Here is a 16,170-nt window from a genome sequence, read left to right as displayed (position 1 = left end):
ATGTGAATCTGCAGTTTGGGGCTTGTCTTGTCAGTCAGTCACATTCCGGAAATGTTTGTCTGAAAGGCAATGAATGAAAGATGATTAATTAACACTCCAGATGGATATCAGACCCACTGCAGGCACCTTGTTCAATGAAAATAAACAGTGAGAAGAAACCATTGGGGTTCAAAGGTTGGGTAGATATGTCCAACCATATACCATTCCCAAAGAGTATTGGAAAGAAAAGTAGTCGGAATACAAGTGCCTACATTTTACCTACTTTTCGCTGCATACCAACCTTTCGTCTTCTCATACATGTGCCGCATATGAAGCCAGTAAGTCCATTGATGACTTGAATAAAACAAAGGACAGCTTCAATCACACCAATCACCAGGAGAATTGAGAAAAGGACAACATTCCAAAGGATGATGTTTTCAGGTTCTTTGCAAATGCTCCATGTTGTCTGATTGAACAAATAATTGTCTCTGTGATAGAGAAAAGTAGTTGGCAATACATTAGAAAACAAAAATATGAAAAAGCTTGACTTGCATAACAATAAAAAGAGACTTTGCATCTTCTGGCATGACATTTTCTGGGCTCATTTGCTCAATGTAAAGTGAGTCTCAGATTCTACTGGTGTTTTTCTTTGAGAACCAGACTTAGTAAGCAGTCCAGTTGATGACTGGGGCAGAGAGCTAGACCTGTACTTTGCTGCATAAACATGAATCTCCCTTATGTTTTATGACAAAGTTAGTTACTAAAGGGAAAGGTCTCTAATGGCTTTAAAATGCATCTCCATATCCTACATTTCTGCCATGGTGTCTCAACTCAGCCCATCCACAGCTCTGCCATGAAAAGAGTGGTTCCCAAGGCTAATTTTATTTAAAGTCAGACACTTTGCTCTCCAGAAGTATGTAGATTCTGCCCAGTGTGGTTTTGCAGACTAATGTGACATACCTATCAAATAATTCCTTTGACTTTGATGAGAGTCACAGCTCACAACTCAGCAGTCTTTTGAAAGCCTGGTGCAACTTCCAGAAAGGGTGTTGACAAGCACAACGCAGCAAACAGTTTGCCTAAAGATGAGCCCTTGGTCAAGGTGATGACCAACCCAAACATGCTGGCTCAGAGAAACGTGAATTCAAGCTTAACCAGGGTGGAGCATTCATTCACTATGGACAAAGCTAAATTTGATATGAATAATGTGTGTAGGGAGGTTTGGCAATGTGAAGTTAGAAGAGTCTGTAAATCATACTCACTGCAGAGTGTCATTCCTGAAGGGGTAAACGTACTCTCCATCACCCGTGTCGCACAGAGGTCCACCAATCAGCCCCAGCGACGAGATGACCACACAGTACACACCTCCCGCGAAACCCAGCACAGCCAGAATCACTGACAGCAGCATCTGAAAGGGTGGAAAACCTTCAACATCATATTCACAGGTGCACAGAGTAGGATGGAAAGCTTATGCTGAATGGGAAGGGAATCAACTTTATCTGATTCCTACAACATGCAGAAACAAATTACAGCAGCATGATATTTTTGAGAATAATAAGTAGTTGAATTTTGACTAGTGCAGCTATCCTGGGAGTTGAAAGATTTCAACCTGTATTTGTTCTTCTGTTAAAAGTGTACAAGCTTACTGCGTTTCATATTTAACTTGTCAATTAAAAAAATAATAGAAAATCTCATGGGTCTTCTTTCAAAAAGCCATTACAAAGCCACCACACCTTGGCTTGATGTGGTCTGTATCTTGGGTGCTTTGACATTTCCAGCTCTTCAGCCAATGGCCCTTTTCTACAAGCAGAAACCAAGAGGCAATCCATTATTGAACCAGGTGTGAAAGCAATAGCAAACACTTCAGCTGTTTTTGACAACTGATGAAGAATGCAAAAGAGACCTGCAATTGTGGCTTCCCTTTACTTTTCAACAGCATGAAATGATACTATCACTACTCATGATAAGAAATCTAATTGTGCTGAATGTGACAACAAATAGTGCCTTCGAATGACATGTAAGGTGCCCACATGTCTCACATTGGTCACTCCCACAGAAGCTTTAGTTCTGCTCTCTTTTGGCATTGTTTTATTTTAATGGATGGGATGTATTTCATTGCCGTTTACATTTAGAAACAAGCTCTTCCACCTGGTGCTACCAGTGTTACACCTGGGAAAGGTGCCCACTCGTCTTGTCCCTCCTTGGGGTCATGCACAACTCTGCCAAGAAGCAGAAGACAGAAGTAGTTTGTGGAGGAGACAGGCAGAGCTGGTGGAAGATCCGAGCTCGAGGAGAGGAGCGAGCCCGCCTAGGAGTTAGGGCACTCTGAGCTGGGGCACAGACACTTTTGAGGAATTACATGAGAAACGTTCCCATCCAGGACTTGAGTTTGAAACCAAATATCTCAGGCCTCACATTTTTCCATTGACAGCAAATACCAGTGAAATACCAAGAAAGAAGGTAGCAGTTCTGCACTACCATCAGCAGCTCCACAGAGCTCTGTGTTGCAGTGACAAATGCAAATATCCGGTATCCATGGGTCCTAGTCTTGAAAGCTGTTCAATACCCAGACTTGTCTAAGCTGCTGAAAGCGGCTTCCAGCTTGCCAGTTGATGACATTATTGCCTTTTGTAGGAGTGAGAATTGGCTCATTCTGTGCACTCTTTCACCTTCAAAGCAACACTTGAGTTAGAAGCTGCTGGAATTTCTCGTGGGATTTATTTCATCATAAATGATTAACAGTTCTGTCTTTTTTTTGAAAAGCTAGATGCCCTTTCAGTATTTATTTGCATATTGGCTGGGTTACCTCTTAACAGAGCTTCATTGTCAACAAAATGAAGATAATATATCGTCATAGTCCATGGTGCTTGGCTTGTAACTGATGCACTGTGTCTCTTAAAAATAAGATCACTATTGATGCCTTGCAGTAGGAGTGAGGGACTGATACCCTGAAACTCCTGTCTATGCCGAGCCATTTCTCCCCATCTATTTTCTCATTTACCTCAATGGTGCATTCTGCAGCTTGATATAAGGATCTTGATTGTGCTGACAATTTATTTTAGCACAGCGTAGCAGTACAAATTTAATTATAATAGAAAGTGTCAAATGGCTTCCTGCTATTCCTAAGTATAGTTATAGTGGTTATACTCATCAGTGCTATCTTTGATAATTATTCTTTAACTATTTTTTTTTCTGATTTGAAATGTGCTGGCTGTACATTTAGCTTCATGTCATCATCATCTTAAGTATCTGCTTAATAATTTCAAATTACCTTGAAAATTAATTCCAATTCCAAATTCAATTACCATGTCAAATTTCTCACTCAAATGTCTCGGGTTGTAACTGTTAGATTGCCTGTCCTAGGCATTATCTATGGACATAACGGCATTTCCCCATTATTTCTACTTTATGCAAACTTTTCTGGGGCTTGTCTTGTATTTTATGGAAACCTAACAATTTTATTATCTCATGACCTCAGTGTTTCAGCATTTCCCACTGTCACATCACCTTCATTTGTACTTTTTTGTTGTTGTTGTTATTTATTTGTATTACTTCACTTGTTTCTTTGCAAATGAAATTTAAGCTGAGATGCTTGAGTTTGTTGTCATCACCAGTTTCCCATGATGATGACTTGTTCTGTGCTGCTTGCAAAGCTTTTGCTGGTTGTTCTCTTTGGCGATTTGCTTGTAAAGTCTTCCTTGATTTATCCCTTACACAATTGGCTTGTCTTTGTTGGGCTCATGAGGACTTGCAGTCCTCATTGTTGGCACATTTGAACTGCCTGATTTGATGATGTTACCACGTTCCTCTTGTCCCAGCTTGTACCACTCCGTACTAGTCTTTGATGCCCTGGTCCTTGTTTCATCAAGACTTTTTTTCTTCTTTCTCTGAAGATTTTTTTTTTTTTTTATGAATTAATATCCTCTATGGTTATCTAGATATCTTTGCTTGCCTAGGTTTGTTTGTCTGGAAAGCTGCTAATGCTATTCTCGTTCTACTAGCAACTCTTAAAAAAAGCTTAGAGGGATGTATTAGAATATGTGTGCTGGTGTAATGGCATAAACTATATGTAGTAGGGTTTTTTATTTCCTCATTGTGCCTTTGGAGTGGATGTTCTTAGTTATATACATGCTAATATACATTGAGGATTTCTAAATCTGTTACCTTCCAAAATCACTATTTTACAATGCAAGAATAGGAAGGCATCTAGGGATACTTACAGACAATAATTTAAAATGGATTAATGGAAAAAAGTTACTCAATGCAACACATAATTAGAATGTTTAAAAAATAATAATTGAATTGGAGAACTCAATAAGATGAGCAAAGGGATGAGAAATACAGTAATTGCTATTACTTTCTTTGTTGATACACTGGCAGCATGCAAAGGCTGTGAAGTCTGGATCTATTAAACCTGGAATTGCACAAAATACAGCAGGACAGTCTCTACCCTGAGGAACATGACTGTGTTCTCATTTAACAATAATTCTAAATAACATTGTCTCCTTAGTCTTGTTTCCAAATCAGCCATGAAAACCAATGCTGGGTGTTCTCTGGAAACCTCATCTTTTACATCCAAGGTCCCCAAAGCAGAAAGGTGGTGAGATTAGTTTTTGTACCATGCTAGCTCCTGAGTAGTTTTAGTGTGGACTATTTCCCTGCCAGAAGGGTTGCGCAGGGGAGGAGTTGACAGATAAGCCACCAAGAGCCTGGGCCTAGCTTCAGGTCCACCCCGAACCCATCTTGCAAGGAGAGCTGACACCATGGGGAAACTTGTCGTTGTGCATGTTTGAACCAGTCCCAGAGCTCCTGCTCTCCAGAGGCTGGTGGCTCACATCATCCTCAGGCTTGAGTTTACAGCTCATACAGTCAAGAAGGCTGAGCAACCCTGATGTGGGTCTTTGCACCATTCCTCCCACTATCCTCAAGTGAATTTCCCAGAGGTTTCTTCCTCTGAGGAAGCACATCAGCCCTCAGATGTCCGGGCAAATCTCAGCTCTTTTTCTATGCGTGGAAGTCACTTTTTCCCAAGCACTGTGTGTGCATGTGAAATTGTTGTTTGTAACACTCTTCATAGTTGCTTACCCTTTATTCATGTGTCCATCCCACCTCTACATTGAACTACATTCTGTTTAATCCATAGGCTGAATTGGAGTACTGCACCCCCTTCCATTCTAGAGAGATTAATTGTTGTCGCTATTGTTTTCTCTAGTTTGGTTTGAGCAGCTTCACCACTTAGCACTGTCCTTTATACAGATATTGTAGCACATAATCTAACAGTTTTCTCAGAAGTGGTTGTTATAGTCTTGTACCATAACAAATACTCTTCTTGTACCATAACAAAGAGGAGGAGCAGTTCATATTTAACTTGTCAGTACAGAGAAGGTGCTGTCAGAAGCTTCGAACAGCTACAGGACAGAGGATGCGAAGCAGAGTAGCAGAGGACAAGTAGTCTACAAATGTGGGCTGCCAAGCAGAGCGTGCTACTGGCCAAGTCAGCAGATGGAGGGAGTCAGATAAGGCAACCAACCCAACCTGTCTGCAGTAGTTTGACTCTTTGCCCAGATTTAATCTGGGAGGCCCAGTGGAATATTTATCATTGAGATGGAAGATTGAGGGGGGAGACTCTACACCTCATGTTACAACTGAGCCCTGTTCAGCTGAATTTCTGTGTAACCTGTTCTGCAGAGCATGTGGGCACCCATAGTACTACTCAGCACTGTCATTTTTGATCACAGTTTTCTATATTACTCAAAATTAGGAAAAGCAGCTGGCTAAGGATTTGGATTCTGGGGGTTGAGGCTGACCTCACAGCCCTGTAGCTGGCCTACTTGGCCATCTTTAGCAAATCCTCCCCACCATGCACATCATACTTGGTAAAATCAGTGTCAGAGCATGTCCCTTGTGAGGTACCTGTTGGCGTCTTAACCAAGAATGCAATTTGGTATTTTTAATAATGAATTAACTAAAGTAAAACAATTTGAAGAGTCAAAGATGCCATGGATCAAACCTAATATTAATTGAAAAGTACAGGAAAGAAACTCTTTATTGTATGGAATCCAGGTACAGGCTGCTTTTGGGAAGGTTGCAGATTAGGCAAGCCTTTCTAATTCAGTTTATTCTTGTTCACGAGGATGGCCACATACCAGTCTGTGCCCAAGGCTTGAAAATAATTGAGATGCCTGTATAAAGCCTGTTGCTTTATAATATTCTTAATTATCAAGGGAAAAAAAAAAATCTCTGTCCTTTGTTTGTGTGACAAAAAGCCCAAATTGCATTTGCACTTCCTATGTGCATAACCTTTGGGGCAAATGTGTGCTACAGGTCAAAGCTTCTGCAAGATCAGTCCACAGAGCACCCGTGTCTGGGACCATCCTCAGTGCAACAGCACTCACTCCTCTGCGCCCACCAGAGCAACTCAGGGTTCTGGCACTCAGGGAACTACATTTTGCTCCTGTAGCGGTGGCCAACAAGGCAGCCAATCTATCTGCCCATTCAGGGGTAAGGAAGAATGAATCTGTAGAAAAGGAAATCGCCCCAAAACAGAAAAGGAAAGGACCAGATGAAAGTAGAAGAAATGGGCAGCTGCCTTGGCTTTTAGGATCAATTTGGGGAGGAAGAAGCTGGAGCAGTGTTTTGCTTTATGGAGGATAAAGCAAAAATAATAAAGCAGCATTTCCTCCCTTGACTCTCAGCATTGTGGCTAGAGGTTCTGGTACCTGTCCTGGCTATGTATAATTTCAGTGACTTATATCAGTGGCTGCAATATCATAAGATTCTTGCTTGCTAACTGATTTCTTAGCCCCAGCCCAGGGACGCTGTAGATCAAGCTCTGCTTCTACGTTTTCCTGACTTGGCTGCTGATGGTGGTGTGATGGTTTGTCATTGTACATTTCCACCTGCTAAGCAGCCATTTAAGAGCTATTGTGCAAACCACATAGTGACGTTTCAACACATAAATATCCACTTACCCCACACCTGTTAGCGCAACATCCTGCTCCGCCTGCTCCCAGCATCATAAATGCCGGCAATATAACCTGCAAGAAAAGCACAAGCTGGTTTGGTATGCAGTGTTTTGGGACTTTTGTTAAAGTCTAAGAGCTGAGACGTGACTCAAATCTAAACCATCTCCTGCCCCATTGTGAGTTACACCTGCTTAGACATTGGTGCTTGCAGTAGGAAGCAAGATCAGGAGGGAGTGTGGGATGACAGCTGGAGCTCACTGGCAAATTTCTAATACATACAATAATTTCTTTCATATGAGGTGCTGTCATTTTTGTTCCAAGAGACATATATCAATTCTGATAAAATGGAATTTCTGCTTGGACAGGATTTCCTCCTACTCGGATGTAGCCAATAGATTTGCTGATGGAGCTATGGAAGTAGGAGACCAACTTTCATATCTTTTCTCAGGTCTAGAACATGAATCTTAGTCTTCCACCCTGCACATGAGTGCCCTGAGCACTGCAGAGTAAAGTCAGTCTCTCTCCCAGGCCATACCAGGACAGCTCTGACAGGAAAGCTCGAAATATCCTCTCTGTAGGAAGTGGTCAGGACGCTGGGCCTTGGAGATCACCATTCAAATGTCTCATTTGGGTAAGGCCCAGCGATGGCTTAAGACTTATCCGTGCTCCTCTGTCTCAAATGAGTGTTTTAATCATTAGGATCCCATCAGAATGGGATTTTTGTATATCTATGAAAAAAAAGTTAGTTTATCATCATACAGATATATATATTTTAAATACTGTAAATTTCCATGAGGCAAAGAAAACCTTTCCCAGTCAGCTCTCTCTTCAGCAGACTCTAAAGAATTTTAATGAATTACTGGGGTAAGAATTGCTTATAAGCATCCTAATCCAGATTAGAATTCAGAAATTAAACTTCCTGAAGCATGATTTTGTGATAGACTTCTGGAAACATTCCAAAACGGACTTCACTGAAAGGGCTCTAAGGGAGGAATTTTCAGCATAGTAATTAGCAGGTGGAGCAGAACTGCTCCAATGAAATCAGCAGTCATCGGTGACTCCAGATACAATGTCACCCTATGCAGGCATGCTGGAATTGGAAGGCTGCATTTAGTTTGGTAGCTACAGGAAAAAAAAGGTTTTTCTGGGTTTAACTGTGCAGCCAGAACCTTCCTTTGGTGGCCACCAACAGCACTAGAGGTAATGGCCACAAACTGAAGCACCAAAAGTTCCCCAGGAACTTAAGGAAAAATTTCCTAACAGGGAGGGTGACAGAGCTGGAACAGGCTGCCCAGAGAGGTTGTGGAGTCTCCTTCTCTGGAGATCTTCAAAACTCGCTTGGATGCCACCCTGTGCCCCATGCTCTAGGTGACCCTGTGTGTGCAGGGAGGTTGGACTAGATGATCTCTAGAGGTTGGACTAGAGGACCTCTAGACCTTAAGCATTCTGTGATTCTATGATTCCGGTTGCTTTGCTTCTGCCAACCCCTGTTTGTGTAGACACCTCACAGTGCAACACAAGAGAAGAAGTATTTGACAAAGTAGGAAATTGTCCTTTTACAGTCAAGGAAAGAAGAAGAACAGAAAAACAACAACAACAACAACAAAAAGCTCTGCTATACCACTGTTAACCCAGTTTGTTAAAACCGCCTGACTAGATACTGGAGTGATGGGCACTTAGGGCAAGATGAACAGGATGTCCAAAGTAAGCGAAGCATGGGGCATAAATGTGTACAGGATGCCTGTCCATGTCAGATTGTGAAGGACAGTGTTATGAAGCCTGGTTGGATTTGCAGAACCTTGAACATTTTCCAGTGGATTTTCCTCTTCTTAGTTACCTTTTATGCACCCCTTAGGAACAGCCTCCAGAATCCTCAGTGGTCCCTGACCACAGTTTGAGGACAGCAGATGCAGAGCACTGAGGTTAAAAAGACATTTTCTTCATGAAAAGAAGGCATTTCTTGAATATTCATAGGTGGTCCACAGGCAGTGCAGGCCCAGAGTCACTGCCTAGCCCTCAGATTAAGACTAAGGCTTCTGCCCATCAAACCAGCACTCCCTTTCCTCCAGGGCCATCTTTCTTCTTTGGAGGTTTCCTGACTCAGCTGTGAGCGTTTTTCTTTTATTTATTAGTCTGGCTAGGGATGAAGGGTTTGTTTGGCAGCTTTCTTTTGCTACACTGTCTGATTATAAATGCCTGCTTTTTGGCACCGGAATGCGAATTTGCTAGATTTGTTTTTTGTCAGTAAAATGAGGACCACATGGCTCATACAGGCATTTCCTAGGTCTGCATGTAGATTTTCTGTCAGGAAAGACATCACTATGACACATTCCTCTCCTTACATCCTATATTTCTGGAAAAAAAAAGGAAACTGAGAAGCTCTCATATTATATAAAATTCCAGTAGAAAAGCAGTAGAGGAGGAGGAAAGATTTTCTGGTTGATGGAGCAAAGCAAGGGTGTTTGATGTGAAGTGTCCCTCACTTTCCTGGCTCTAGGAGGTTCCAGGTGTCCGGTCTGCAGAGAAACTACCAAGTTAGGTGACCTACTCCAGTGACTTTTTCCTGCAGCCCTGGGTTTCCCTGGGGAGGTGCCTGGGTGCATGGGGGAATGGGCTGCAGCCCAGTCTGTCTTTGCTGGGGAGTCAGGATATGGCCTGGGCTCAGGATGGGGACAGGACTTTGCAGTGTGTCATGAAGCATCCCTTGCCTTGGATTATTTCTGCCTGTCCTTATTTCTCCATGTTTCAGCTCTCTCCATCCTGGAAAATGGAGCTGTTGCTCTCTTCTCCCTGCTCTTCACCTGTGGGCATCTGTCATGCTGATTTCTGGAAAACATGTACTCTCGACAGCATTTTCTGTGCAATTATCACAATCAATAATTGCTCCTAGTGCTGCTGTCTTTGTTTTGAAGAATAGTGCAATTTTTTTCCTCCCCTCTCACTTGCTTCTCTCAGTTTTGATGTGCACAGTGCTGGCCACAGGCAACCTTTCAGTGGAGGCCTCAAAGGAAGGCACGTTCTGGATGAGCCTGTGACGCTACCATGCTTAACATCCATCTTTCCTTTCATGGAAAGCCAATGACTCCTGGGCTCAGGGTTTTTCCACAGGTGTCTCACGCAGTTCCACTTCTCCCTTTAGGCTTCCTCCACACACTCATGCTTATGTTCAAGCTCAGCATGAATAACTGGCCCAAGCGCTAGCTAAAGAAGAAGCAGACAATCTGCTGGTGATGAACAATTTATTGAATGGTCTTATACAACACTTCTGCTTTGGGAAATACAAGTCTGAACCATGTCCATTGTTAGTTTTTCTATAGACTTAAGCAGTGACGGCATCGGAGTCTGACTGAAGGTGAGATTTGCTTTTATGGTAAATTAGTTGTTCTTAGGCATTCAGTTAATTGACATGCTGGTAGCCAGCTTGGTGCCAATTTATCCTCTGTCTAGACTGTATTACAGCCATTATATAGCCAATATGCAGCTGGCCACATTCCTTTTGCTTAGCTTTTTAGCTGTCCTTGGGTTGGACGATTGAAAGAGTGCAAAGGCAGCAGTCTTTCTAATAAGCCAGGAATAGATCAGTATAGCAGAACATGTTCCATGCTGATTACAGATATTCACTTAAAAATAGTGGAATGGGGAGTTGGTGGCAGAACAGTAAAATAAAACCCAAAGCAAAGCCAAAAGGATGTGAATGTAGAGGTACACAGACAGCGTTACCCTTAGCATTCTTGGGAAATAGGTGAGAATAAAATCAGCCAGAGGAGTAGCAAGGGCTACTTTCACTCAGGCTAGAGTGAAAACTCAACCTGGGCTTGTGGCATTAGCTCTGCATTGACCCACTAAGACATGAGCACTCACGGTACTCTTCTCTATAGCAAAAAGCCAGCCTGAGTGCTTCTCTATGACTTGCAATACAAACATTCATTTTCAGAAATAGATTGTATTCCTTTAATTAAGGATTTGAAGGGTCTTGAAGGCATTTTTCCTATCCTAAACACCACCTTCCTAGATAAGGTTTCCAGAAAAAAAAAAAAAGACATTGATATGATGTTTTTTTTTTTTTCATTAAATTAACAGAGGTTTTCTTAGTTAATAAACAGAAGTGACAAGAGCAACGCTTCTCTCTTACCAGTATCCCGGCTCCCACAATGCCATTGAAAAACCAGACCAGGTCAGTTATCTCACTTAGCTGCAGAACTTGTCCATTGGGAAAGTACAGGAGAAGATTGGAGACTATGGCACATGCAGCCAGTGGGAGCAGGGCGATCCCAATGCATTTGGAACACTTCCCTGTGCACATGGTAGCTCACTGCTGAGGAAAGACATAGAAAGTTTGGGTTACTGCAACACATGAGGCATGGGATTTCGGCAGTTTTCTTCTTTAATGAGAGAAGAACTAGTTTTAAGCAAGAAATATTCCAGATAAGACACAGATAATATTCTTCTACAGAGCCTCTTCCCTCCAGAGCCTTTATTTAAAGTACAATTATTAAAAAATATATTTAATTAAGTTTGTTTTAAATTACCATGAGTAAAAATGTTGATATGAAATGAGTTGATAGTTTTGCTTTAATTGTTAACAGACAGTTGTCTGAGCTATTTGGGAACAACACTGTGGTTTCACAAACTGATACCCAGGCTGGCAGACTTTTTGGTAGGGTAAAGGTCTAGGTCAATGAGGAAATGGATACTCCAGGGTGTCAGGAGTGCCTGCCTTGGGAAGCTGATTCGAAATCTCCACTACTGGAAGTCTTTAAGGGCAGGAAATGCCCTAGAAAGAGCCAGTCCAGCTTTGGGATCCAGGCAGACAGGAGCGCCTCTTCTGGTCCCTGACCAGCTTCAGCTGAGGTTACGCTGCCAGTAGGAATTGGAGCAGCTTTCAATGCTATTTTCTGTGCTGTGCCTGTCCTGCAGATAAGGGTAAATAAGGTTGTGGGTTGCAGAACTGTTTTGTCACCCATGCTGAAGTATCAAAAAGAGTGGAAACATGGATAAACTTGTGCTATTTGTTAAGGATAGGTCATTGCTGGGACACAGCAAGTCACAGCGCTATCCCACCTCATTTTCAGAAATTTAGTGTAATGTGAAAAACAGTAGCTTTTATCCCAAACGTTGGGTTTTTCTTTTGAAATCAAGTAATCATGGGAGGGTCTCTGCAGGTCTTCAGTACAAACTCCTCTTGAAAACATGACAACCATCCACACCAGGTCATGATATCAGCCATGGTTTTGTGTAGCTGAGCCTTAAAAACCACCACGGGTGTAGATATTGTCACTTCTCAAGGCCACCTGATGTAGCACTGCCCTAACCCCTGGGTGGAGATGTCTTTCTAGTGACTAACCTGAACCTCCACAGCTCTAAATGTGACTGTTGCTCCTTGTCATATCCTCTGCCAGCACAAAGGAGAATTTGGCTCCACCATCTCTGTTACTCCACACGTGAGTTTGGTGTGGGCAGCCATGAGGTTCCCCTTCACCAGCCTGAGCGATCCCAGCTCACAGAGCACCTACGCTGGGATAGTCATCTAGAAGAGAAAAGGCTGGCCAATACTAAAGTGAAGCCACAGATATTTCTCCATGACAGGTTGGAAATTGAATTCAGACTCCTGGTACTGAGATTCTTGAGCTTTTACCCTGTCATTATCAATTACCAATTTTATCATAGCTTCCCTCCAGCTCAGGACTTGTAACTGTATAAAATCACAAAATACCAACTACAGGTTTCTTTCCTCAAAGAGGCTGATAAAAGGAGCTGTGGCAAATATGGCTTTGCTCCCCAGTGCATAGGTCGTAAAATGCAAGAGAAGGAAGGTGATCCATCTGCACACCCGCATTACAGCTGCACACACACTTCCGTGCATGCACACACACCTATGCCTGCTACATACAAACAGTTTTTGTAACAACAAAGGCAGTAAACTGCGAAAAGTCACTCAATTTAGTCACATGCTTTGGCTAATCCTGAACGTTTTGTGACAGAAGTCAGTGTTGAGAAGGTATTAAGCAGAGCAGGAGTACCTAAAATCAATCCAGATTGGGTTCTCCGAATGTAAAGGCCCAAGCGAAAGACAGTGTGAAGATATTTGAGAAAGCCAGAGATGGGGCTGCATCTGGCTTTGCTGACAGGAGGAGAACAGCGAAATGGTGAGGTAAGGCATGAAGACAGGCTGATGTGCTCAGACATGTGTAACTGAGAGAGAAAACGGAAAGATTTAAGGGATGCCGTATGTTGCTGTGAGGTAGCTGGGGTTGACAGGGGCTTCTGAGCTTGCACTTCTACAGAGAAAAATTTGCATTGTCCTCTGCTACTGTGAATGCAATGAGCACTGTGCTTATACGCCTTCTCCTCTGAGCACTTTACAGTCATATATATTGCACTGCAGTTCTGAAACAAGTTAGCTGGGATTAAACTATTTCAGAAAGGTGCATTTAACAGAGGTAAGTCTTGTTTTATGGTCATGACCTACTGCTTATATAATGCTCAAGCTGGGCAGGGCATTTTGCAGGAATCTAAAGAAAAACCCTGGGCTCAAAAAGATAGGAATCTAAGTAGCCTGGCAGTGTGTGGGTGAGGGATGAAGCAGGGAGGGAGTGGAGAGAAATGGAAAGAACATGGGATATTTTACTTCTTTTTCTTCCAAATGTCCACTGTGCACACCTAGGAACAAAGTGTTTTTATACTGACTTTTGTCTGCCTGCTTTCAACCCTTGCATGCATTCACCCAGCTCACCTATTTCCCTCATAGAGAGGAGCAAACAAGCACAGGCACAACCTCACCTCCTTCTCCAAAACTTAGATCTTGTAGGTGAGCTACAAATCCTCTTCCGCATCGTTCCCGTATAGCCAGAGGGCTCATTTCTTGCCCCGTGTGAAGCAATGTGGTGCTGATTTGACTGATTTCCACCGGGGGAGGATCTGGCCCACTTTCTCTGACCTATCTCCATACCACTTCAAATTGCAGGGAGAATTTGCCTGAACATCAACCACCAGATCTAATGAGAGCCTCTACCACCAAAATCAACACTGCTTTGCTACCTGTTTACATCAGAGGATCTGGCCATGTTATTACAGCTTAGGAAAACATCCTAGATTGCCAGAAGCACTCAAAATGCTTCATTAATTCAGCAAACAGAGGCGCTCTACACAGCTTCGTTAAGCAAGGCAGCTAGAGCAAGCTTCTAATTTTTAACCCGTGTTTTAGAAAGTTTCGTTTTGTAATGCTGAGAGAAGTCAGTAAGTAACTTTGCTTACCTTCTCTACAGGGCTAAAATGGCCTCCTGACTTCAGAGTTGCCCTCAACTGTCTTCAAGCTTTTTATTTCTCCTTTCCTCGTATGTACCAGTTGGAGAGAGCTGCAAAAATGTTCCCAAGTGCTGAGTTTTATTAAGCAAACAGTTGTTTCTCTCTAGCAAATGAGGAAATACCCCAAACTATCCCTGGTTGGCCAGGCGAGCTTTGCGTGTCACCCTGCGCTATTGATTACTTTGAGGCCGTGTTCCAGTGGTCAATGCCTCAGCCCCACAGGACACAGATCAGATCAGCGGGGTCCTTGTTACTGCCACAACCATTTCTGTTGTGCACAATTTCACAGGAGAGGAAAGGGGAGGGATGGCAGGAGTGCAAGTGTGCAAAGCAGACCACAGCTGGTGTGAGGTTGCTTTCTGCAGGATGGGTTTTTGGCTGTTAAAATCCCACCCTAGCTTTGCTCCAACATGCGTTGCCCTTAGCCTATATGGAAGGCTGGGGCATGGCTCTGGGCTCCATGGGCTCTTAGCTCCATGGGCCCATGGGTAGGTAATGCTCTTGTGGTGAGGAAATGGGTGCTGCTTCTTAAAACACCACCACAGGCTGGAAGTACACATTCCTCCACCACTTTTGGATGATTTGTTAGATTCCAAAGCGTTGGAAAGCTGCCCCTTGGCACAAGCAGCTCTGTGATCCCGGGACATTTTAAAGAACCATGTCAGTGAGCTGGGCAGGGAAGGCTGTAGGGACAGGAGGGCAGGAGCGCTGGGTCAGAGGGGTGCGTAGTGGGTCGTAGGAGGATCTGCAAGAGATATGGGAGAGAACAAACCAACCTAAGTACTGCAGATGCAAGGGCATGTGGAGCAGCATGTCAGATGTATCGTGGGTGAGAGCTGGGAATGTGAATGAAAGAAAACTGCCAATAAAGGCAGGGAAAGAAAGAGGAAAAAGGATGGAAGAGCTTGAAAAGGGGAGAGATGTGGCTAAGTGGGACAACAAGGAAAGCTCAATTCTCTTCAGGGGAGTGAGAATACAGAAGGGAAACTGCTTATTCGCTTTGGCTAAAGAGAGCGAACAGGTAGGAAGGAATGAGAGGCCTTGCAGAGATACAAGTGATGGACCAAGAAATGGAAAACATGATGAAAAGTTTGAAGAAATGTTAAAGTCTTACTGGGAGAAGCCACATACTGAGGAAAGAGGAATGCAGCAAGGGAATTTCTATTGGAGAAAATGTGATAATGATAACAGTTGAAATATACGCAATCATATTAAAACATACAAATATATAAATGCATATGCAACCCTGTGGGTTAGATTAGGCCCTACTTAGGCTGGGAATATCCTGAGATCTCCCTCTGGTGAAAAACATTTCCCCTGTGGTGACCACACAGCAATCACTGCCACTGCTACCTGATCATCCCCTGTCCTTTGCCCCCTTTGTCATGGTCTGTGGGGACATAACCATTTGACAAGGTGCTGGTCATGCAATGTATTTCCATCATTATGTGTGTTTGATGGAGATACCCACCACATTGAATAAATCTGCCAATTAAACACACAGAGGGAGAGAAGGTTCCCTAAGGACAGCACACTGAACTGGGATTCAGGTATCGCAGTTTCTGTTCCTGACTCCACCGCTGGCCAACATGGTGACTCCTAGTGAACAGCACCTCCAGTTACCTTGTGCTCATTGACCTCAAGATAGAAGGAAGGCTCACTTGTACAAATGTCAGAGATCAATGAAAGTCGGACATTGATCTGTCAGGCCTGTTTGCATCTGTTCAAAATTAGATGAATGAAAGTAAAGATATAAAATACTCCAACCTCCACCCTCTTGGCTTTCTATTTTCTACAGCCTCTTCTCATCTCACCTGGAAGGTTTCTAATTACAAAAAACTGGTCCTGTAGGGTGAAATTCATCTCACATGACTTCAGATATCTGTAAGAGAAATATCAGCCTAGATTGACTTTATAATTA

The 16,170-nt window shown here is 43.0% G+C and overlaps 1 protein-coding gene across 1 annotated transcript; it reads right to left on the bottom strand.

Annotated features, from left to right (window-relative positions):
* On the bottom strand, window positions 1-14,263 carry LOC104571727 (transmembrane 4 L6 family member 1). Its single transcript, XM_088522364.1, has 6 exons — window positions 14,199-14,263; window positions 11,077-11,256; window positions 6,951-7,016; window positions 1,242-1,387; window positions 281-467; window positions 1-59 (listed from the first exon to the last, which is right to left on the bottom strand). Exons 2-6 carry the CDS (start codon window positions 11,245-11,247, stop codon window positions 39-41), a joined length of 591 nt encoding a protein of 196 aa, XP_088378490.1. The 5' UTR covers window positions 11,248-11,256; window positions 14,199-14,263; the 3' UTR covers window positions 1-38.
* Window positions 14,264-16,170: the final 1,907 nt, after the last annotated feature.

Source organism: Tinamus guttatus, unplaced genomic scaffold (assembly GCF_059628265.1).
Source record: "Tinamus guttatus ecotype Peru unplaced genomic scaffold, ASM5962826v1 Tinamus_guttatus_pri_ptg000150l, whole genome shotgun sequence".
Taxonomy (NCBI): domain Eukaryota; kingdom Metazoa; phylum Chordata; class Aves; order Tinamiformes; family Tinamidae; genus Tinamus; species Tinamus guttatus.
The sequence above is the reverse complement of the archived record's forward strand: the minus strand, read 5'-3'. Positions and strand labels throughout refer to the sequence as shown.

Bases quoted from the DNA above. Each gene is read 5' to 3' on its own strand.
- LOC104571727 (XM_088522364.1), bottom strand. From the start codon at position 11,247: ATGTGCACAGGGAAGTGTTCCAAATGCATTGGGATCGCCCTGCTCCCA. The intron at 1,388-6,950 runs GTAAGTGGATAT...CCACCCTTTCAG, and splicing joins GTTGCGCTAACAGGTGTGGG to ATGCTGCTGTCAGTGATTCT. The intron at 60-280 runs GTTGGTATGCAG...ATTGCCTTTCAG, and splicing joins CATGTATGAGAAGACGAAAG to ACAAACATTTCCGGAATGTG.